The 23,154-nt window shown below is 43.1% G+C and overlaps 5 protein-coding genes across 6 annotated transcripts; 3 read left to right on the forward strand and 2 right to left on the reverse strand.

The window, feature by feature from the left end:
- Positions 1-1,294: 1,294 nt before the first annotated feature.
- On the reverse strand, positions 1,295-11,353 carry LOC128310086 (lethal(2) giant larvae protein). Of its 2 annotated transcripts, XM_053046633.1 has the most exons (7): positions 10,688-11,353; positions 4,744-6,595; positions 4,175-4,665; positions 3,636-4,075; positions 3,068-3,561; positions 2,886-2,994; positions 1,295-2,823 (listed from the first exon to the last, which is right to left on the reverse strand). In XM_053046633.1, exons 1-7 carry the CDS (start codon positions 10,769-10,771, stop codon positions 2,589-2,591), a joined length of 3,705 nt encoding a protein of 1,234 aa, XP_052902593.1. In that variant the 5' UTR covers positions 10,772-11,353; the 3' UTR covers positions 1,295-2,588. The 2 variants fall into 2 exon arrangements, with proteins under 2 accessions (XP_052902593.1, XP_052902594.1); XM_053046634.1 differs by lacking the exon at positions 2,886-2,994 and having other exon boundaries at positions 1,295-2,131.
- A 4,712-nt stretch (positions 11,354-16,065) lies between these two features.
- LOC128296810 (probable 28S ribosomal protein S26, mitochondrial) lies at positions 16,066-17,024 on the forward strand. The gene has a single exon (XM_053032297.1). The coding sequence runs from the start codon at positions 16,281-16,283 to the stop codon at positions 16,923-16,925; it is 645 nt and encodes a 214-aa protein (XP_052888257.1). The 5' UTR covers positions 16,066-16,280; the 3' UTR covers positions 16,926-17,024.
- LOC128296809 (DNA-directed RNA polymerase III subunit RPC4) lies at positions 16,929-18,317 on the reverse strand. The gene is made up of 4 exons (XM_053032296.1): positions 17,989-18,317; positions 17,757-17,917; positions 17,501-17,689; positions 16,929-17,433 (listed from the first exon to the last, which is right to left on the reverse strand). The coding sequence occupies exons 1-4, from the start codon at positions 18,216-18,218 to the stop codon at positions 16,949-16,951; spliced, it is 1,065 nt and encodes a 354-aa protein (XP_052888256.1). The 5' UTR covers positions 18,219-18,317; the 3' UTR covers positions 16,929-16,948.
- A 553-nt stretch (positions 18,318-18,870) lies between these two features.
- Positions 18,871-22,205, forward strand: LOC128309941 (KAT8 regulatory NSL complex subunit 3). The gene is made up of 3 exons (XM_053046456.1): positions 18,871-19,336; positions 19,401-20,225; positions 20,308-22,205. The coding sequence occupies exons 1-3, from the start codon at positions 19,065-19,067 to the stop codon at positions 22,103-22,105; spliced, it is 2,895 nt and encodes a 964-aa protein (XP_052902416.1). The 5' UTR covers positions 18,871-19,064; the 3' UTR covers positions 22,106-22,205.
- A 173-nt stretch (positions 22,206-22,378) lies between these two features.
- Positions 22,379-23,142, forward strand: LOC128298094 (ATP synthase subunit s, mitochondrial). The gene is made up of 2 exons (XM_053033829.1): positions 22,379-22,440; positions 22,500-23,142. The coding sequence occupies exon 2, from the start codon at positions 22,516-22,518 to the stop codon at positions 23,101-23,103; it is 588 nt and encodes a 195-aa protein (XP_052889789.1). The 5' UTR covers positions 22,379-22,440; positions 22,500-22,515; the 3' UTR covers positions 23,104-23,142.
- The last annotated feature ends 12 nt before the right edge of the window (positions 23,143-23,154 follow it).

A 23,154-nucleotide genomic window follows, 5' to 3' on the forward strand; every position in this document is an offset into this window, starting at 1 on the left:
TACTGCTTATAATTAAAAAACTTACCTGCTGTACAGTTATGACACGCACTGTAAGAACGGGATGGATGAAATGAGATGGAGGATTCTCCTCACAGTAGCTGAGCTATTTACTCTATCGATCGCTCTCCATAGTTTGATAGTATGTGTAACTAATAGCCAATCGTAGAAGATCTCTAATTGATCAATAGCATCACAGTGACTGATAACGTGAGCAAACGGCATGTACAAACATGGCGGATCCTTGTGCGGATCAGATTGATGTTATCTCCTTTCATGGATGCTCTCTTGGTGTCAGAAATCACAAAACTGGTCGCTTTTTGGTGGCTCCGCTCGCATGCGCGGAGACTTTCGACGAAAGGAAAAGCGCTTACAAATAATATGTAATGGCGACTGAAAGACCGTGCGCTCCTCTAGCTTTTGTGAGCTGGACACTAAACACTAACGGTGATTAATTCTTTCCATTTTGCTCTCTGTTGTTGCCTCTGTTGATAACACAAAGATTGTTATCAAGAAGAAGAATAACCATGTGGGAATGTGGAAATGTGGGAGGCAAACAGTACCGCGAGTCAATCTGCTGATATATGTGATACGTGATATTAACATCTATTGTACTGCTCCTTTTTCGCCTCGTCGTATGCTGAGCGGTGTCCACGTCCTTCGGGCACCGGCACAGCTCAGCTCGCCGGTATATTCATGCAAACTATATACTCAGCATAAAACCGCATGCTATTATGAGGCGCGATCATCATCTGCTGGTGGCGACGCTTTCTTCTAAACGCTTATACGTACATACGTGTTTATATGAAGTATTTTGTGGACAGTGTTTTTGTGTGTTTATTAAAAGTTTATTTAATAGTTTGATCTTCGGATTCGTGGTTGAGTTGAGAAAAGGGATCAACGGCGGATCAAACGGTAGACGGAATAGCTGGTCGCCGTGTTGGAGGCCCCAAAAAATGTTTGTAATGCCCCTTCTTACTGCGCCTTTAGCTATGCCTCATTTCAAGGGCCTCAATGCCCCCCAAATTCATCCTTTTTTAAAATTAGAGGCCCCATTTATAATTCCGCCCTGGGCCTCCAAGCGGATTGATCCTCCACTGTTTCAAGTTGTTTCCTCCGACACGAAAGTAACCATACGGGCGTTACCATACGAACGTTATAAATTGTGTTTTTATGCTGGTTTAAGTATATTGACAACTTTCTCCAACTTGTTGGACTACTAGTTGAGATGATTTGTTTCGGATCGGACTTCAGTAAAAAAAAAACACCCAGTTCGTCAAACACTTCCATGTTTCCATGCGATTAAATAGACACATGTAATTTCAGTTTCCGAAAACGTATTGTTGTTTTGCTTAAAAATAAAAAAAAGAAATATATAAATCAAACGTTCTTATAATTTTCGTTTTAAAATATAAAAGTTCACCAACTGTATAAGGTTTAAAATGCTCTGTGCTTCTCTTTTTTGTTTGCTTCACAGATGTTCGTAAACAGTTCTATGCTCTATGTCGATACTATACTATATTAAACACCAAAGAATGTTTTACTTCGTTTGCAACATTAACATTAATTGTTTTGAACCGAAGACGGAACGGTTATGAATGCAGTAATTTCTACCGTTGGGAAGAATCATTGTTGGTACGACGGTTGTAAAAATCCGTTCACTTGGTATCAACAGATTGGCATGATGGAACGTTACCCACCCATATAATAAGAAATATTCGTTATTGTTAAGGATAAGAAATCTATCATTTACTTCCATTTCGCTAAGGCCGTCACGTTACTTCATTTCCGCAATGATCGATGGATTTACAACATAAACATCATCCGAAACCCGTGGACACACATCACTATATGGATTGGGTGTGTTGATTTCCACATGTGAATAAAACTGTGGAGTGTTGTGCAGATTAATTTCGAAGCCCATTTTGTGGCACTGCCGCACTTGGCCAGTTTCGGCAATGAAACTACAACGATCGTTCGATTCTTTGCGTTCTACAAACGGTATGAAGAAAGAGCATTGGTTTACTCCTTCGTACTAGTTCGAACAGCTGAATATATTTTTATCTATTAAAAACTTAGCTCCGAAGTAAGAATAGATCTAATAAAATACGCCGTTGCCTTATTGTTTTTTTTTCTGGTCGTAGATGTCTGACAAAGGATTTTCTCTATCGCTAACATATAATAACCTGGCATTAAGGGGATAGTCGAAACCTTTACTTTGCTGTTAATGTTTTCTATTTCACTGTTCATTGTGTTATCAACAGCGCGTGGAAAGGCATAATTGGTGACGGCTTCTGTGTCTTCTGGTTTGTTCTCACACACGTCTTGTGTAATGTCTCGTGCTTAAAGCAATGCTTGTCATCGGTATAGTTGACACATGATAAGAAAGTTATCTAATACTTGTGTGTCGAGTTAAGTTACTATTAGCGCCCCGACATCTGTAACAGCCCCTTCGGAATACTAATGCATCAGTACACAAAATACTGTCCCGTTCGGTTTTTATAAACTTTAACCATTCGTCATACCATTTTCACTTACAACCGCGTTGGGGTGTGAGTAAAGAAAAGCGCGTTCACCAGCGTTGAAAGCTCTTAGAATTGACTTTCTTTTCTGAGCACAGTGATAAGTGGCGGTGCCGTCGTTGGAAGCGGCGGTGGAACTGTATCGTTGCCGTTGACGGACGTGCTTGTCGCTGTGGTGGTAGTGGTGGTTGTGGACGTTCTGTTTGATTCTTTCGCTTCGCCATTTGTTACGTTTGAACCATGCTTAACGGTGGTGATGATTGATTTTATGATTGCCGAGTTGGATGTTTTCTCTGTCGTATCGCTATAAAATGTACGAAAAAACATTAAATATCATTAACAACCAATATCGTAATCTCTCCTTACCCAAGTCCTTTCAGGTTGGTTATGTTCGATGAATTTAAGCTCAATATTTCGCTGTTCTTGGCCGTGGACAAAGATTGGCTTGTGTGAGTGCTCAATACGGACAGCCGACCTAAATGAAAGAGAACAAAAAAAGCAGCGCCTTCAGGTGTTGGTACAGTGTGCGAAATGATTTTGAATCTTACCGACAATTTCCTCAGTCGTGGTAGAGCAAAGGGTCGTCGTTGTAGAATTCAAATGGTCGCGCACGGAATCGATCGTTATGTCACCAATCGAGCTGGTAATCGTTTCGTTGGCTTTATTCGGCGAAGCTTCATCTCCGCTAGTAACACCATTGCTAAGTCTCGGGTTGGAAGTGCCATTTGTAAGTGCGGTCGCGCTACCGATTTCTTTTTCGCGTGAAACCGATGGTTCGCTCTTCGCAGCGGCAACGGAACCGGAAACATTTTCAACCTCCTGCTCAGTTGAAGCTTCACCTTCAGGGTTTTCTTGTGCTTGTGGTTCCTGATCGTTACCTTCTTCGGCAGCATTTTCGATCGGCGTTGACCAATCTTCCACATCAATCATACCATTCGGAGTAATAACTTTCGTAGCGGAAAGGCTGATCCGCTGTACCTCTGAAGATGACATCATGTACAATGCCTCACCGTGGCTTGTGAAACAGAGCGATGAAATGCCACTGAAAGGATAAATTCAAAGCAAAACAAATGTCAACTTTACATAAAATAACACTTTCGAAACAAACATTCATACTTGATATCTTCCCGGCGTACTGCAGCCGAATTCAGCTGACGACGAAGTTCCGGGACAGTCAGTACAAGACAATCGCCCAGATTCGTCAGACAAAGTAAACTTATTTCGTAATGATTCGTCACATCCGAACCAACGTTCGATTCGTTCGCCACTGTTGTGTTGTTGTCGGTGGATGGTTGTTCTGTTGCTTGCGGCGATGTGACCGGTTTGGGCATGGACTTCGGAGGACTCGAGTGCACCAAAGAAGAAGTCGGAACCGTGCACATGAATGTAGCGAATGCAATGCGCCGTACACGTGCTCCTTCGTGTGCGGTTAGCTTGTACTTGTTGACCGGTTTCAGTTGCGGCAACGAAAAAATTTTGAATTGTTCCTCCGATGCAATCAACACTCGATGTGGTGCCGGTCCAGGGACGTTCTGGAATTCCAAAGGAACGCCATTCTGTAAAAGGGGGAATAATTAAGGTAACATTATAATCTCAAATAATAAGGTTTCAAATTCGAAAACACCGCTATTTCCGTTCACCATCGCATCACTTACACTGTCAACAACCGCTATTCCAATGATCGGAGCACGATGTTTCATTTGTATTTCCTTGGCCAATTTACCAGTAACCGGAGGCCCTTGCGGTGCGGCCACCGATTGTACCGTATCGTCAGTTCCATTTTCTGCTGAAGCTGCAGTTGTGGCAGGCTGTTTCGGGGGAAGATGTAGCACGAATACCGACACGCAGCTGGAATTTGTACCAGCCCAAAGTGTCGGAATGTACACATTCTGATTGGTAATGAACGTTAGCGCAAATGTTAAACAGCGCACCATCGATCCCATGCCGTCATCGACTGGACGAGCCTCGATTTGACGCTCTACCGGACGCGTTTCTGCAGCCGACTGCGGATGTTGTCCACCACCACCACCGGCGGCATTTGGATTGTTTCTTGTCGAACGACCCTTGCGCAGACGGCGGAAGGATTCGCGTAATGTCTTTTTAAAAGACTTCCGACGGGAAAGTGTTTCCCCGGCACCGGTGAGATCTGTTGTATGGGAAAAAACGCACAAAGGAATATTAATTAAAACAATCACCAACTAGTAGCATAATAGCGTGTCCTTACCATTCGGATTTAGAGTACACTTGTGCAGCACGGGAGACTGATTATTGAAATCAAACAGCACGAGACCATGGGCTGTTCCGGCGGCAACCAGTGACCATTTACTCTGCATAGCAATGCAGGTGATGGCAGCTGGTGGTAGCACCTGAAGAACACCCATAAAATTTACCCCTTCGATGATAGACGCATTTTCTTCCAACAGTGTGCGCTTCACCTTCAGCTGGTCATGCCCCTTCCAGACGAATCCATCCCGATCGCTCACTAAATTCATCGTAGTCACTTTAAACGGTCCCTGTGTTTGCGTTTCATCAGTTGGGTCGTGAGGCGGTGTGTCAAAGTTTGCCATTACTACGTTGCCAGCTGTGCCAGCAATAACTAGCGTTCCCGTTTGCGGACACAATTGCACCTTTTTCACTGCCAAGCGAGGATCATCCGAGTAGGGATCGAACTGGCCAGCCTTACGGAATGGAGGTTCGCCATCATCCAACTGTTCTGTCGATGCGTTCAGGTTGCTCTCGAAATCGTCGCTATTATTAAACAGCGGTGCGGTTTTGACGTGCAATAGCGGCGTCAAGCAGACATCCGAACAGTCCCAAAATTTCACTGATCCATCCTCATGGCCGGTAATCAGTACGTCTCGTTCCATCGGCAGCTCTTCATCATCCGCTGGTTCATTCGGCAGAATACCTCCGGTGATGGGCCAAATTTTGCAACTATATTCGGCCATCTGCAGCTCTCCAGCCAGCCGGATCTTGGCATACACATCTGGTGACACTTGCGACACCAGATGATTGCAGGTGACGGCAGATGCATGCAAAGAATGCAAATAGGGCGCATTGATTTGTGGTAAAGTTTCATCTGTCAAATCATACGCAACCAGTTCCTCTTCCAGCAACACCACTAACACTTCCGCCTGTTCCGGCCGGACATCGTTGAACGTTACAAAGAAATCGATTACTTTGGATGTAAAATCAAAAGCCACCTTTGTACCGTCTTTGCAGTGCACCGACACACACTGATGCTCACCGTACGCCGACCGAGGCATTCCGCCCGAAAAGACAACTAGCTCACACCGTCCACGATGTCCCCGAATCAAGCGATCGATCGCTTTGCAAGGGTCCGGACCGTACGGGACGTACTTCTGGTTTTCCGGTGGTATCGGACTGTCCAAGTCCCAGGTAGCGTACGATCCATCCGCATGATACCAAGTGAACTGGGTAGCATCCTGTGCGATAAACAATCCCACGCTTTGCCCGTGCCCGGGCGATATGAAAGATTGCTTTACACTCGCACTCTCCAGATCCCACAGGACGGCGAGGCCACGGTTGTAAGCGATCAGTAGCAGATTGTGATTGTTGGGCAGCTGCTTTACCGATTCAATCGCTCCCGGATTCAATCGGTAGGAAGTGGGTAATTGTTCCAGTACCACATCGTGATAGATGACAGATTCCTTAACGCTGAAACTGCGCACGTCGAACTGGTACACGTTGCCACCTTCGGTGCCAATCCAAACAGTGTCCTTCATGTACGAACAGCAGAGCGAAGAAATCTTCTTCAGCTTGCCGTCAAAGGCCAGGTTCTTGATAGCAACCAGCAACGTGCCAGCCGGTTCCCATAGAACCAATTGGTTCGAAGCCGTTAGCGACAGCAGTCGTCCTGTACCTGGGATCCATTCGAGCATTTGCACGATTAAGTCGGCCGGATTGTTGCCAGGCGATGTATGCTGACCGTAAAACTCCACACCGGGACGACCAAACACTTTGATGACGCCACTATTAGTACCGATGGCCATCAGCTTGCTTTTCGGGTCGTACGCCAAGGCGGATGGTTTGTGTGGGAAGCCATGCTGGGCGGTCTAAAAATGGGAAAAAAGAAGAAAAGTGATTAATATTGTTAAAATTTTGCGGGTAATATCATGTTTTATTCTGGTTGCACTCCATTTTGTTACGGATATAGATCTATTAGATAAAGCAAATGACGAATTACAAACTCGAATGAAACTCGATTTATAAAGAAAAATTATTAGGTGAGAATAAAATATTCAAAAAAGTTAATAAAAGCAACATATTGTTTATCATCAACACGCACATAGTTTTGCACGTTACATTAATTTACCCCATTACACTTTTATGATCGATTTTTTCTGTTCAATGAAATACTAAAATCGTTATCAGTACTTTCGTGTCGATTCCTTCACGGTCACCGCAGCTACCACACATCACCACATGAATTTATCTGTAAACCTACGGTCGTTTTTTTTTGTTCTATTTATCGGCATTGGAAATCTTAGGGTCCATATCTTCCCTTCCGGCTGGACCGTACGTAGCTAGTGCACCGACCGAGTATTGATAACCGAAACCAACCCTAAAGTGAGCTGTTGTGTGTTAACGGATCCATCGATAAAAAAAAGGGTGCGGGGGTTTATCGCTGTTCAAACACTGCCAAAGGAACAGGTGAATCAAAAGATAACGACAACGAATCTGATATGACACAGACTGGTGTGGTGCGTTTCGAGAGTTGGCCCTTGAAAGTACCAAGCGACTACGGTCTAACCTGGGTACACCCCGAAACAGAACCCGATGATTAAGCGCTCGTTGCTCAAACCACACAGAAACAACCTTCCCTTCGTTGATAGCATCCGCGTTTAATGACACGATGCCAGCGATAAGCGCGACCGAATATGTTGCAATCGTTTCAGTTGTCCATGCTGTTGAATAATTCAAAAGCAAACCTAGGACGAAAAAAATGAACAAATTGCACATTTTATCTTAACAAAATGATGTCCAAATAAGCTTTCTTTCATTTACACCAATATTTGATTTCAATGTGGAAGGCACGCTTTGGTTGAGGTTTTCCAAGCGACAGCACTTTAAATACACTTTCGCTACACACAAACCACAAGGCATTGGCAAACATGTAGAGCAATTTGAAATTGTTGATGATAACATACAGTTGAGGAAGCATGGTGCGTGCACCTTGCAAAGTGTTCGTTGACTCGGTTCGAGCCTGTTATCTTAAGTAAATACCTTCAAGTGGAAGAACGAGGTTAAGCATGATATCACCCGTTACCCGTTACCAAATATGTAACATTTTGTTTGCTACGGTTCCCCAATGTTATCTGTCCCCTGGCATGTAGTCACACAGTTGAAATTGTATCGTTTACTTCAGCATTGGAGCAGAACATTTTCTAGTCAGACATTAAAAACGAGTGATGTTTGAATTCGCATTACTTTTACCATGCCGAGTAACCCTTCCTTTTATCGATTAGTGTATCAACATATGGTTAAAGCGCACCCTAACACAACAAAACCTCTCCACCACTTGATGGCAATATAACGTAAAGTTGGAACAGTTTTCCATGGCGTAAAAAGGCGGATATTTTCTTTACCTTTTTCACCGTGCACTGGTGTTCGGTCGGTCTTCAAGGTGTGGCATGCTTTGCAGAACTAGGCGATGCACGCCATCTAGGTGGCCACGAGGAGGAAGATTTGCTTTGTCGAGATTGAAGCTAAACTGTGGTTCCAGACTAACGGGACTATTCCTACCCCACTCACCCGACAACGTACTCAGGGTGCATGCTTCTCTAGACCATAACTTTGCTATTCTTCATCATCCTGCTTCACGACGCGGAGATGGAGAGAGAATGTGCCTCACCAAACGCTCGTCGAGGTGAAACAGTCGTGACATTCAATGGCTTAATGCCGCAATTATGATAGTCGTCCAGTCTACCTATCCTACAGGACAGTGTATACTAGCCAAGCATTCAACAGCAGATCGCTTTATTGATCCACGTGCTTTTTGTTCCCTTACTAACGTATCCAAACCGTTCGCTTTCCCGAATTCGCCGCAAACCCACGGAAAAACTTCTTTCGATCTTTTCGTCCCCTACTTTCTTCTCATGACGGTGACCTTTCTACTCGGTCTACCAAGCAAGAGTTAGACTAAGATCATCTCAGGGCGAAACATAGCACCTTTCATTCTACCCGCGCACCCAACCACGATCTTCATCGTCCGGCGTGGTAATTTAACAAGCTTTAAAGCTCTGGAATAACTCATTCGCAGATGGGACATTTGAGGAAGGCACACCGCTAAAAACCCGTTAGTTTACTTTTCCCTCTGCCATCACACGCTCGAAAGGCGCACGACGACGCCAACACAGTTCGGAGTCAGAGATTTTGCGGTCCGTTCCAGATCCACCACCTCAAAACGTTAACGACGGCTACAGAACTCATCGAATGAAACAAGCGGAAGTGTATCTCCGAAAGAGAGAAGGATAGAAGAAAGTGAACAGTGATTCGTTCTTGTTGTTTTTTTTTTGTTTGAGCTTCTTTGTTTTCTCCGTTTACACGGTGCTGTGAAGCTGTACGGTTCATGATCCAATCTCAAAAAGGAACTGATGCGTAGGCGCATGGACGGCCAGGCATAATTTAACTCAACCCTACGTTAGCTGCTGCAAATACAGAACCGATACCCAAATCTCTTTTTCATGATGCACACAATTTGCCTACTAGATTGGAAGACTTTATTTTTTTTTACAAAATAAAGGTCAAATGCAGCATAGCAAATGCTTGTTATCTTTACACTAAACTTTACCAAAAATTCGTTCTTAAACCAAATAGAAATTTAAAGAAAAACATTCCACTTTGTAGAACAATTCGACTTATCACAAACACATCGCGTACTATCTATAATGCAAAAGTAACATAATTAACAATTCAGACACATTTCAAGGGTGCTAGGCCATACTGTTCTAAAGGTGTCAATTGTTTATTATTACACACGCAGCGTATGGAAACCACGCGCAACAGTTGTGCAATGTCAGTAGAAGAAAAAAAACATAAATACAAACACACAATTAAGCATATGCATGTGAGTAGCATTCGGTGAGTAGCTAATTATTCTCATGACTCACGTATTGTGCGTAAGCAGCTTTACATTCATTCATCTGTACATCCGATACGCACAGGTGTGGTAACACTTGCAAGTGGTTCTCAGCGGTTTAATTGACTTTCCGCACCAGATTCAATCGTATTTTACATGAGATTGAAATTAAAAGAGTACGATAGAACCTATCTGTTTCGCTTTACTGTTTTTAGTAGACTTGTTTCATATTCAATTAATCGTTTTATAAGATATGAGTAACATCAGACATTAAAAAAATGCCAACTATCAAACAGCGTCACACATCTAGTCCTATTGTTAATTTATGTGTAGTTTATGCAATTATTACAGCTTATAACGATCACAGATAAGTTTGTGTTCGCGAATACGTCAATACTGTTTGTGATTCGTCAACGGTTCTAAACCGGAGGGATGCCAGCGACTTCATAAATAATTTCGCTTATACTGCTTTGATGAACAATGATCACTAATCTGTTGAACCCAAGACAATTCGTGTGGTCGATAACATTCGACCTCTTAAGGAACACACTTGTTATGGGTTAAAATATCGGCTAAACCATGGCACCCTTAAGAATAATTAACTATTCGTCTGTAATATGAGTTGGAGATGGAAGCAAAAAAATGTCTTCCGAATAAAAAAATAAGTTAGAGATAGCCACCCGGTTGGCAGTAAAATACAAAAAAAAGTATAAACGAAATTAAGTGAGGTAACTTTCATCTACGTGACTTAAGTTAGAAGCACGCACGAGGTCACTAAACGAATACATGACGCTTCTTTTTTTTCGTGAAGAACCAGCCTGTCCGGCTATTCTGGTTGTTGCAATCTTGATCTAAGGTACAATTCACAACAGTTTGGAGACATATCTTTCTTGGAACATTGAAAAAGAACAACTTATCCCTGGGTGAACTCGGGCGAATGCGTCAATTTGCTGCGCACACCAAATGTTGTGTTTATGTGTGCATGCAATGCAAGTTTGCCTCAAACAAGCTGTGGAGGAAGTGGAGCGCATTAGAGTGTAAAGCTAAGCAACAAAACTCAACTTACCCGACGAAATGCAAACAGTTCCTTCTGCAGCTTCTGCCGTTCCGACGAAGGTTGTTGGCCTTTTCCACGTATAAACTTCAGCATTGTTCTTTCACTGTTGTTTGCCGAGCGTTTGCGATGAGCGAATTGATTATGATGGAGATACTGGATTTGCTTCGGTACAAAATGCCAGCAACTTTTATGTTGCTTCTATCGCTTTTCGCTAGATTACACTTTTTTCACTGTTAGCCGTGTAGCGTGTGATGCTGCTTCGTTCGAATGAAGTTTGGGTTTTCTCCGGCTCCTTCTGCACGATGCTCTGTGTTACGAGTTCTTCTATAATGTTTTCCACCTCTGCCCCTATTTACATTAGGTGTATGAACGAATTGTATTGAAGACGGGTGGAATTGTTTACTTCAGTGAGAAGTTCATCTACCCAATCGATTGTTTTGCTTTGCGGATTATAATCGCGATGATGCTAGGTTTGAGAAAAGTATGTGTTCTTTAACGGATTTAGTCACTGTCTTCGATAGCTTCGATGCTGGTTTAATTTCCCAGTTGTACTTTTAAAGGTATTGTGAAAGGCACACTGTGGGTTAGAGTTTCGATGTATTATGTTACTAAAGAACGAATATTCTCTCCGATACGACGTAGCTTCTCAAGAGCAATTTAGACCATGTAGCGATTCAGCTGATGTCTGAAATGGATAGAATAATAATATATATATATTAGTAAATCGATTTAACAAATGCACATAATGATTGTTTTTATCGCACCGTGTGTGTTTTCAATGATTAATCTATGTTATGGCATTGAAGCGTTCTAGCTGGCATAACTATTAAAATGATGGATCGATCGATTTTGACCAATGTTATACTTAAGTACAGAAAGTAGAGCTCTTTCCCTGATAACAGTGACTTTATAAACCGATCACCGATCACCGATGGAAAAACAAACATTTTTAACAAAATAGATATCATCTATCTATCACCTTGGAGTAACAAGCGCAGTTTAAGAATATCATCTTTAAATGATGACAAAAATATAAACTGTAAAGAAAAACAACCTGCAAGCAAGTACATGCAATGTATCTAACATTGGGAAAGGTATCAAATTCGGGTTCATTTTACTAAGAAATCACTTCGATCTTTGAGAAACCGGTTATTCAACCCATCCAACCATCCTATCCCAATCATCCATCAACGATCATTTTCTTGGGCAACATTGAAACCCCTTCCCATCCATCTCGGGTATGTGTACACCTCCTGTTTCCTACCCGGCATCCTCCTTCCGCCACTGGCGTGGCTCTCCCGAATAGCGATCTGATATACAATTGCGGTACATAATTTGTTTAGAAAATAAACACTTCCTCTGCCCGGGAAGTAGGAGCTGGGCAGGGTTAAGCTAAAATGCCGACTGCTCTTAGCAAACACATCCAGCCCCACAACCATTTGATACGCGCGCCCCGTTCGAATTCACGCTTTCAGAATCATCGTTTCGTCCCGTTGCTCTGTCCTCTTCAAAGATGTTGGTGGTGCGCCGTCACTCTCGATTTGTTTTCTATTTTTAAAAAGATTTTTTAGTCATGATTCTGCAAACAAAACCTGACGAAATTAATATGCAAATATAGAGCAAAAACTGCAAATATTGTATTCCTAGTTCCTAAAGTTGATTGCAGCAGAACCCCATCCAGTTAAGCATCATAACGTGAAAGTATGATATTAAACATACTAATACCGAAATGACTCGACGGCAAACAAAACGTCGCCTCAGCCTGAAGGGTAGCAACTGGGGGTGGATGAAAATTAGCATCGGTCTAAGCTTCTCGATTGTTTGCTGGCGGTACAGAGGCCACAGTATGCGGGAGGCGATGAAAATGACCCAACAGCATGAAGAAATAACGTGGTGGTGAGCAAGTAATTTGGTACGAAGAAAGGTATGACATCATTCCCGATGAATGACACGCCACACCATCATCACCAGCACGGTCGGTCATCGCTAACATCAAGTGACGGAACGGGAACGAAAGGAAATGGCTGCACACTAAAGGGGGAGGATGATATTGGGGTGGTGGTGCACTAACTTTGTGCAACATAAAAAAGCAAGCAGAGAGCAGGGCAAGCTAAAGTGATTCGAGAATCGTGTGCAGGATGCGTTCCTCCAACCCTTGGTGGTATCGACGTTTCGAGTGGGTGGATAACGGAAGGTAACCGCAAGTGTGTTCACACAACATAAAACCACCATCGTCGTCGTGTTTCGATCATTACGTTGATCGTAAATGTGTGATACATACGGTATCGGCGGAAAATAATCAAACGAAAACCAACCTTTGCTCTGACGCTTATTAGTAGATCAACAACTGCGGGTTCGGGTATGACTATTTTATTAGGAGATGATTATTGATTGAGATGATTGTCATGCAACAGCGACTTGGAGGTTGAGAAGAAACGGTCCACCCGATTGGACGCGATCCATTGCATCCATGTGATGGTGTCTCACTAATTTAATAAGCGACGCTTAGACGAATACCGACCCCAATAAGACTGACATATAATGTGTATCAAACACTATTTACTTAATGTAAATAATCCTAGCATATATGCTCTCGATAATCACATACCGATTATCGTCAATGTATGTAAAGTGCTTCACTTAACGTTAAAACTAAGAACTGAAAGCACTAGACGAAAAAGATTTATAATGTGGCAACAGGAAGGTGGGTGAAACCGAACGATCAAACCATAAAAATGCGCAAGAACGTATCCACTTTCATGTGTACGGGGAGAAGCAAAAACAAATCGCATACAAATACCTACACGTTACAGTTTCATACAAAAGTCCACACTTTACCACAAAACTGGATATCTTCGCTGCTATTTTCGTACCTCGTACACAATTTATCAACCATGTTTAACGAACAGGTACCATTCCATTGTACAATCAAAAGGATATAGATGCGCATCGTGCTATACCGTTGCACTGTTTCCCTTTACACATGAATGTTTGTCTGTGCTTCCTGTCGCCTCGGTTGTATCTCACCCTCTCTGTGTGATGCACTTGTAATTCTATCCAACATTTGGGATTTTTTCGGTTCGGGTTAGTGAATATCTACCTGCCAAGCAGGAAAACCCATTTTCTTGCTTATCCTGTACCACCAGCACCTTCCCAACATGATCTTGATTTTCTGCAAAGTACATTTAAAGGAACATAAATTACTGTGACTTATTCTAATTACTCCCATCGATTCCACCGCTGCCCGGTTTTGTAATTTGGTAGTTACTTTTGATAAAGTTCTATCTATTTTCACACGATATTTACGCTGTGAAACGAGTTTGAACAGAATTAACGAATGATTTATGAAATCATCGGGGTACACGGTATCAAAGCTTCGATACACTCCAAAAGAAACAAGATTCGTACACAGAGCACACTTTGGAACAAAACAACAAATGCTGTGGTGCTGAATGAATCTTTAGAAAAGAGTCATTTGAATGAATCATCAATGAGAAGTCATTGTAATCATGGGGCGACTCTCTAAATATTCATTAATGCTTCAACGTTTTTAGGTCCTGGCCAATGTTTTTTTTTGTCTTAACAAAAACAATTAATCCATTTAATTAACGGTAGAAACGCTTTTGCGAAGCTTGTGACATAGTGTGTAAAATGATAAATGTAGGGCCTGGCTATTATTATGAAAATAAAAGGTGGCAGACGTTTGAGCTGGGCAAGAACAAGATATTCAATTAAACTGCTAACCCATCATCCAAAGCAACAGGTGTTTCGCAGCATCTTTTCGATTCACAACAAACCAAACACAAACATGCAACACCCATACTACTCACCTTTCCACTTGCAGTTACACGCGGGCGAGTTCGCTGATTTGGCGACGCTTGAACAAGACCAAAATTCATTGATCTTTTTGCATCTTAAGTTTCACAAGGCACTATTTCCGAAACTAGACACAAACACCTGCAAAAAAGGGAACAATATCTAATAAACACAGCGTAAAACAAGATAGTAAAGACCACGTTGCACTTTTTCGATCGTTCTTCACCGTTCATGTATGCAGCAGCAAAACTCTAAACTTTGGCTTGCAGCTCCATTATATGTGGTATGATCTTTTCTTTCCAGTCACGGTTTTATAATTTCCGGCACGGAACGTTCCGAGGGCTTAGGCAGTGCAGAAGCACACGAAAAACTATAAACATTCAACAGCAACATCCGCCGGCAGGGCCACCGGAAAATCGTACGCGCCCGAATGCGGGGACGAACGCTTCTTGCTTGCTTCCGTACGTTTGTATGCAAAACACACGGACGCACGCACGCACACACATACACACACACACACATACACGTATACACAACAGAAGCCACACACGCGCCTATTGCTGAGGGTTTACCGAACCCGAACGCGCACGTAAGTGCAGAATACTTCCCACCACAGCCAAGCAAGCGGCGTGAAAACCATTGGACGCACCCGGTTTTTTTACGCTGGTATCTTTGCTTTGATCGCGTTCGTTCTGCTGGCTGTCAGGCACGTTTCTCTGACGTTGCGGTAGAAGATCGCTCAAGACCCCACCCAAAGGGGTGGCCCAAGGATGGGGAAAGGTGCGAGAGAAATAGTACCCGAAAGGGGTGATATAATCGGTACTTGGCGTTAGTCAGCAACGTACACACTAACACACATGCAACAGGCACAGCATGAAATATCGAAACTGTAAATTCTATCACTACCAGCAACTTTCGTTGGCGTACTTTGCATATCTAGTTCAAATTGCCAGTACAACTGCTTCCTTTACAACTACAGTTCCCACTACTGCATACCTAATCGGGATGGTCTGATGGTAAAATGCGTCAAAACTTCTCAATACAGTCGTTTGTGACCATTCCAAGCTATTTCAACACCGGTCGGCACAAAGTTGTCATTCTTCTCGTTGCACCGCACACACCTACTTGTGCCGTTCCATACGACGAACCTCTGTATTCAATACACATTGCGGAGAAGTAACAACGCGTCACTAACGAACTGTTCATAACCGTGTGCCTTATATCTATCGTAAAAGACAACAAACTGTTACCATTTGAATCTGCGCACCAGATAATTCGAGTGTACAGTACAGAATACACGGGATGCGAAACTATTTACGTTAACGAGGCGGACTCCGCACGGCCAAAGTTACTCTTCGGAAGCTATACAAGAAATAAAATCTCATTTATCCGTGGGATTGGCCCAACACTTCAGCGCCACGGATAATCGGAATGGCTCCTTTTGGCATGTACAAAACGTCCCAACGCGCGTTGATGACAGTTGTTTTGACAATTGCTTCCAATTCCACTTCCAGCATTCCGCATAAAAAGAGGCGTTGTTCATAAATGCTAAAAAAAATTGTTAAACTGCTTTGTGTTTCAACCGAAACCGATCTTGAAATATTAAATTTTTGTTCTATCCTTGAATTGGAGCCCTTGCAAATTTGAAAATTGCGGGCGTTGGGATTTGGATTCCTCTAATGTCATTTCAATCCCATTCGCATCTATACTTCAAAGTAATGTTATTCAATATCGACAGAGAGTCAACAAGCGTGTCCAATCTACCGTGAAGAAAAGTATCTTAGTAATGGCTAACTTAGCGGCGGCATTTTCTGGTGTTTTTACAAAATCGAGAGCAGTGGCACTTCTTCAATACACCACAGTTCGCTTTCGGCGAAAACCACGCTGGCTCGGTACAGCCAAGAGCAAACTGTTTCGTGTGCCGGAACGCAAGAAACAGATCGAGGAGGAGATAGAAGAGCTAAAACGATTGCACAATAACTATCGCACTCAAATGAAAGCGGTACGCAACTTTCTGAGGGATGAAGTAGAAGCGTACAAGCTAGTTTCTCGGGCCGGTCTAGTACTGCAAACTCCCGAACAAGAGGAAGCGGAATGGCAGGAAGCGTTGCGCAGAAACGACGAGTGGAACCAGCAAACAGCTGTAAAACGTGAAGAAAGGTTGGCTACAGAACGGGCGGCTCGCAAGGAGTACATACTGGAAAGGCTAGTCCTAAAGGAGCAACGGGAAATAGATAAAAAGGAGCAGGTTGAAGCGAAGGTGCGCATCGAGAAAGAACTGTCGAAAACATTCATCACGCGCGAAAACATCGACAAGGCGATCGAACTGGCACTAGTGCAACCAACCACGTTTAACTTTGCTCTAGACCGTGATGGGAATCTGCACCGAGCTGCGGATACTACGCCCAAAGAAACCAATCAACAAAGCTAGATATCCGCCTAGTGTCGTATATTTCATGTAGAATTCTTGAATAAATATTCCCAGTCTGGGGATGCATTCAGCTTTGCGTTGATAGTGCTGATGTTAATTATGTTGCCATTGCGTTCTGCTTGATTAGTGTTGATAGAAACTAATTCTTGCAAGAATCCCGTATCCATGCCGAGGTTGATGTCAAACATGATTTCCCCCAGCTTTAGTTTTACCTTTCCCGAACGATACCTAATTATTTTACCGATGTAACCTTCTGCCAAATCACGAACTGTACAATACTGTGGCGCATCTTCGCCATTTACCGTAGCTTCCACTTTACAATCACTGCCATTTGGTACACCTTTGTCGACGCTATCGCTTTTTCCGGGTAATGCATCGGGAAGTTGTAAAAGGAAGATCTTGTTTGACTGTTCGCCAGCTAGGACGTTTTCAACCGAGTTCAATGGATCCAACATGGGTTCTGCCATATTTTCCACCTTAACCTCCGGTGGTTTGATTTTGTAATCAGCTAAAATGAGTATAAAGCATGCAGATTAGCGACGCTGGATGATGGGCATGGTTTAGTCTTAACTCACAGTTTTCTAGCTTTACTGGAAATTTTAATCCGTTTTCCAATTTTTGATCCAGATCCGCTAAATCTTCGTTATCGTTGTACAAATTTTGTATCAGTTTATGCTCAACTTCCACATTTATTTTATTGTCCGCTTTCGCAAACACAGGTTTCCGAATTGAGTCTCCCGGTTCCTTCGAAGAACTAGATTTGTCTGCAGAGATAAATAAATCAAAATTAAAAGATTGCATCATGCAGGGCCGTAAACCGGGGTAACGTACCGGATTTGGATGCTCGGATCAGACTACGTTGAGCTAAACCATCCGAAAAGATACCAGATGTTTGAATCATTGTTGCCTTTTTGTTCCTCGTATCTTTATCATTTTTATTTCGATCAGTCTTAACTCTACTTTTTGGACCCGTGGATGCTGTTTTTACGTCTCTACAATGGATAACATTTTGTCGTATAAACACAGTAAACTTTTTTCTATCAACGTACGCCTCTCAACTTACGTATTTTTGTTTCGCACTGCATTCAAATTTGGGGTGTAGACTTTTTTGTTTACCGGAGGTTTTGTTGGGCGCCCATTGGCAAGAGTGAGATCCCGCGGTTCACGGAATGATTGTAGGCGCTCCGTTTTCACTGTTGCGTCCATAGGAACGCTGCTAATTAGTTTGCTACTTTTCTCTATGAATGGCGAATCCATATTTGGTTCCTGCTTAATGCGCGGAGAAGAGTCCATCTTCGCTTGTTGATTGGGATTGCAATTAGATGAAATAGGTAACTATTTTTGCCAGCAGCTGTACACGCGCTTTCCTCCAAATAATGAGTAAAATCAAAACAATCCCCTACAAGGTGTGTACAACATTACAGACGTGCGTAGCTACCTTGGCACACATCTTCATCGATACTTCAACGAATTGTTCGCAGTTCTGCATTGAAATATTTAATATATGGAAAGAACGATGGAGAGAATAACAGCATGTGTGAACAAAGCATGAAAATAACAACAGAGAATAACCAATATCAGTTTGGAGTCCGTGATGTGCCAACACAAAATGCGTACGAAAAACTATTTCACAAACTGGCAACACTGTTTCACTTGGGAAAAGGGACGCCATGCTTGAAGCACGATGCAAGGATTGGGTCATGTTATAATATGAGCGTAGAATGCGTTATCATTTGCATTGCTGATTCGTTTATTTATTGCAAATTGTTCAAGAACAAATCAATGCAAAACCCAAAAATCTTGTTCCCCCAATTTGAATGGAGATCCCGCATGTTCTAAAATGTATTTTTTGAAATGTCATTCACTATGACCACCGAGGCGTCAAAGTGCGCCTTCATTCGTGAAAAACGCTATTTTGTTTGTGCAAGCTAAAAGCATACTCTCGTGTAGTGTTTTGTAAAACGCAATTAATATACTTTGTTCCTGGTATAGTTTCGTGTATTATTAACAACCTCTTTGAGCATTGTTGTTTAAAGCGTTTTATCAACTGTTGGCAGCACAGCAAACACATATTTGCCGGTTTCTCGAAGAGTGCGTTTGGGAAGGAAGTAAGAAGCAAACATCACGACGACGCCTATCATGGAACATAGTTATACGCGAGATTTTCGTCTGCTGGAAAGCAGTCAAACCGCAACGACTCGTACACTGATGATACATCGGCCGCCACAGTGTCCCTCGTGCCACACGCATTCGCACGATGAGCGTATCGATTTGGAGGAGTCATATAATCCACCGATTCCGTCATACAATGAGGAAAGCGCACGACGGGCTATGCAGGAAAGTGAAAACATTGTTGTTACAGCTAGAAACTCCGTGTCGGATGAAGAAGATTGGGAGGAACGAGTAAACACGTAAGAATTGTATTGAATTTGTTTTCAACTTTCGTTGTTGCTAACCGTATCGTATCGATTTCAGGTTCGGATGGACTGTACAACAGTTTAATCTGTTCGATCGTGTAGCACGACTTTTGGATATGGACCGTCTGGCAAGGCTAACAAACACGGAAAAGCAACACGAGCCAGTGCATCGTCGCACGGTCATTGATAAATCGGTGAGCCGGCTTCGGCAGTCACTGGCGAGCGTTTCGTGGGAAACAAGACTAACGCAGTGGCTCCATGTGTTGCTGATGGAAAATCTGCCTCCGTCATATTTGGCTATTTACATCGATATATTGCAAACTCTGCACGCCAAACTGCCGCTGTTGGTGAACAAAATGATCTTCGGTAGCTCACTCAATGTAGGCCAGGAGCTGCTCGGGCCGGTGCTGAAGAAGCCATGGGAACCGATAGTGTCGCACAAAAACCGCAAACTACCCGGTCAGCCGTACATCGTTATAGTGCCATCGGTTCCCAATTTCTCGCAACCGACGGCTCGCCAACAGAAGTGGTTCAGCCTGTTTGCCACGATGTCTTCGGTGATACCAATACAAGGTTCACAGAATAAGACAAATATTGATAAACAACCGCTAGAACTTTTAGCGGAAAATATGATAACTTCCACACGCGCTAAAATACAACATGTGCGCAACAACACACCCAATCGATCCATTATTTTGGTGGGGTTTGATGCTGGTTCGGCTATTGCCCTGCAGATCGGATTGGTAGAGTCCGTAAGTTGTGTTATTTGCTTGGGATTTTCATACAGCACGTACAACGGAGTTCGTGGTACACCTGATGATCACATTGTTGACATTACTTGTCCTGTATTATTCGTCATTGGTCAAAATTCTGCTCGCGCCAGGTAAGAATGCTAATTTATTGACGCACCAACCGTAGCTAAATTGATACTAAAACGAATTTCCATCACCGTTCTTATTTTGTAGCCATGAAGAAATAGAAATGCTACGAGATCGTATGTCTACCCAAACATCACTTGTCGTGGTGGGAGCAGCAGACGAATGTCTTCGTGTATCTAAAACGAAACGTAAAATTGAAGGAGTTACCCAGTCTATGGTGGATAATATGGTGGCTGACGAGATAGCAGAGTTTGCTACAAACTGCTTGGTCAGTCCGCCACGAACGAAACAATCCGGTGTGGTTGGACAGTTCGTAAATGGCGTGTTCCAAACGGAGACCCAAACACAACGCAACGAAACCGATCTGGCGGCGCAGCGCAAGCGAAAGCACGCCCAGGATCATAAAGTTGATTCTAAACAACATAAAAAGTCACATAATCGACGACCAACCAAATCCAGCCAAGAGTTCTCCCAATCTACATCGCAGTCTTCGCAGGATGCATTGGACAATGCTATTCAGAGTATTTTGCCAACAACACCTGAGAAGCAAATAAAGAGTGAGAAAATTATTCTTCCGCTCGCAAATAGCGACGAGGTGCTGAAATATGAATCTGGTGCTACGCAGATCATCTCCGCCAGAGCTAGCACACCTATTGTGCTCCCTGCACTGAAGCGAGATTCGGCACACAGTACAATGTCCACGGGGGTGTTGCAACAGCAGGGTAATGTGAATGTGAAGTTGATCGAATCTAATCAACTCATTCATTTAAAACCAGCGACCGGAACGACGCAGAAGTTTTACTCCATCAAATCGACCTCCAAACCGGTCGTCTCCGTGATAGGAAATGCAAGTCCAGCTATGAACGAAAGTAACATATCTTCGACTGAACTTAGTAGCCCGCCAAAGTTTACTATCGTACGCAGTACGGGATCTGCACCAACAGTTTACAGCTCTGCCGGAGATGTAAATGCTAGTAAAGCCACCAAGGATTTGTCCGAGACAAACATTTTTGACCTTCCAATTGTGTTTGCCGATAATGATGGAGTTATTCAAGAGGGTTCCCCTGAAAAGCCAAAGCAAGACATTCGGCCAACCATTGCTGCAGCTACAGCAACAACCAACGTTACAACACAAGGAGGTTCTCCGACGTCTGGAAATGCAGAAAGTAATGTCGTTTCGGTGCAGCCGTCAGGCAATCGTTTCATTACGCTGCAACAACCTTCTGGGGCTATGCCTCTAGCGATTGGAAAGTCGAAACAGTTGGTAGTCATCAATAAGGGGACGCTAAAACCCGTCGATCCCAGTATGATAATGCCCGTGGGAACAAAAATTAACCTCCCCCTAGCTGTCGCATCCAGCGCGTCGCCACCGAACACTACGGGCACGGTAGTGACGACTGGGGCAGGGGGTAAAACCAAATTTACGAAGCTTCTTTTAACCAAACCGCTGACGACCACCGTGAACAACAGTGGTGTTGTAAAGAATTTGGGCGAGTTACTATCTGGCAGCAAAATTGGGTTTGTTAACTGTGCTGCTGGTGGTGGTGGCGTGAAACAAACTGGGACTCCAGTGACCATCAACGTCATCAATTCATACGGCGGAAATAAGCTGCAAAAAACCTTGGCTGGTAAAGAAACAACCAGTGGGGGCATTGTGCAGGGCACATCCGTAGGTGGTGTAAGCGCGACCAGTGGCATTCCGATCGTCGGAAGTAATAAGATTTTAATCAAAACTACCACCTCGGCACTTTCTGCTGCGAGCGCTGCATCTTCGATGGTAGGACGGAATATAATGCTGCAAAAATTCAACATCGTTTCCACATCAACGGGTACAAAGCAAAGTAGTACACCACGGAATGCTGATGGGTCGCCAAAGGAAAAATGATTCGTTAAATGTTTTACGTACAACAAACCCGCTTAGAAACCTAAGCATATTAAGGTATTATGCAGAGGAGTATATAACAATGAAATAAAAATTCAAATAATTTTTAACATTTTGTGTTTTTTTTTGTAGATCTCTGACCATTTTTAGTGAGTGATTTTTTTTTTCGATACTGCTAAACGTTTAGGTTCACGATTCTGCGTACTGCTGTGTTTTTACTTTTTCCCTGGCCGATTATGCAACATTGTGTTTATTTACACATTACTGTCAAATAGTGCAATACAAAGCTCTGTGCCGGTACATCACCGGGTTTTCTGCAGGAATAATAAGAATTTTCTGTAAGTTTGTGTTAAACGAAGGAATGGCCACCTGTATCTTATCTAGATCATGATTTTAGTCTCAAATTTTAGACAATGCTAGCCCTAAGGACCGCGGGCGTGCTTTTGGAGGCACAGGTGACTGTGCAAACAAAATCCCTGAAACGACCTTTTTGGGGCTGGGTGAATATGATGTTCAACCGTGTGGACCGTGCCCGGCTGAAGAAGGTTGGTCCCGATCGGCTTTGTGCCGAATGGTTACTGAAGAATGGGGCTAAGGCAAAATTTGTCAAGGACAACCGAACACACGTACACTTTAACGCGCTGCCAGAAGAATCGCTACCGGTGCTAATGGAGGAGCTCGATGGAACTGATTCGGGAATAATGCACATCGGCTTCGATCATCTCGAAGGGTTGACCCGACTTCGGAAAGTGGTACTACACAACTGTGTGTACATTGACGATCAAGCGCTATGGAAGCTACGATACGTAGCCAACACACTGGAAGAAATACAAATTTCCAAGTGCGGCAATGTTACCGATCATGGATTATTGCAGCTTAAGCAACTAACGCAGCTCCAGCACGTGAAAGCCTTCGATTTACCATATGTGAAAAATATGCAGGAAGTGGAAAAAACCCTAAAGCAAGCCCTTCCCAGTTGCAAATTAGAAATGAATTCTTAAAAATCGAAATGGAAGCGAAGGTAAAATCAGATACATGAATAAACTGACTTA

The sequence above is a fragment of the Anopheles moucheti genome, chromosome 2, assembly GCF_943734755.1.
Source record: "Anopheles moucheti chromosome 2, idAnoMoucSN_F20_07, whole genome shotgun sequence".
Classification (NCBI taxonomy): Eukaryota; Metazoa; Arthropoda; class Insecta; order Diptera; family Culicidae; genus Anopheles; species Anopheles moucheti.

Bases quoted from the DNA above. Each gene is read 5' to 3' on its own strand.
- LOC128296809 (XM_053032296.1), bottom strand. From the start codon at position 18,218: ATGGACTCTTCTCCGCGCATTAAGCAGGAACCAAATATGGATTCGCCA. The intron at 17,690-17,756 runs GTACGTTACCCC...TTATCTCTGCAG, and splicing joins GATCCGAGCATCCAAATCCG to ACAAATCTAGTTCTTCGAAG. The intron at 17,434-17,500 runs GTGAGTTAAGAC...TACTCATTTTAG, and splicing joins TCCAGTAAAGCTAGAAAACT to CTGATTACAAAATCAAACCA.
- LOC128309941 (XM_053046456.1), top strand. From the start codon at position 19,065: ATGGAACATAGTTATACGCGAGATTTTCGTCTGCTGGAAAGCAGTCAA. The intron at 19,337-19,400 runs GTAAGAATTGTA...TATCGATTTCAG, and splicing joins TGGGAGGAACGAGTAAACAC to GTTCGGATGGACTGTACAAC. The intron at 20,226-20,307 runs GTAAGAATGCTA...CTTATTTTGTAG, and splicing joins CAAAATTCTGCTCGCGCCAG to CCATGAAGAAATAGAAATGC.
- LOC128298094 (XM_053033829.1), top strand. From the start codon at position 22,516: ATGCTAGCCCTAAGGACCGCGGGCGTGCTTTTGGAGGCACAGGTGACT.
- LOC128296810 (XM_053032297.1), top strand. From the start codon at position 16,281: ATGGCTAACTTAGCGGCGGCATTTTCTGGTGTTTTTACAAAATCGAGA.
- LOC128310086 (XM_053046633.1), bottom strand. From the start codon at position 10,771: ATGCTGAAGTTTATACGTGGAAAAGGCCAACAACCTTCGTCGGAACGG. The intron at 3,562-3,635 runs GTATGAATGTTT...TTATCCTTTCAG, and splicing joins GTACGCCGGGAAGATATCAA to TGGCATTTCATCGCTCTGTT. The intron at 2,995-3,067 runs GTAAGATTCAAA...TCTTTCATTTAG, and splicing joins CACGACTGAGGAAATTGTCG to GTCGGCTGTCCGTATTGAGC.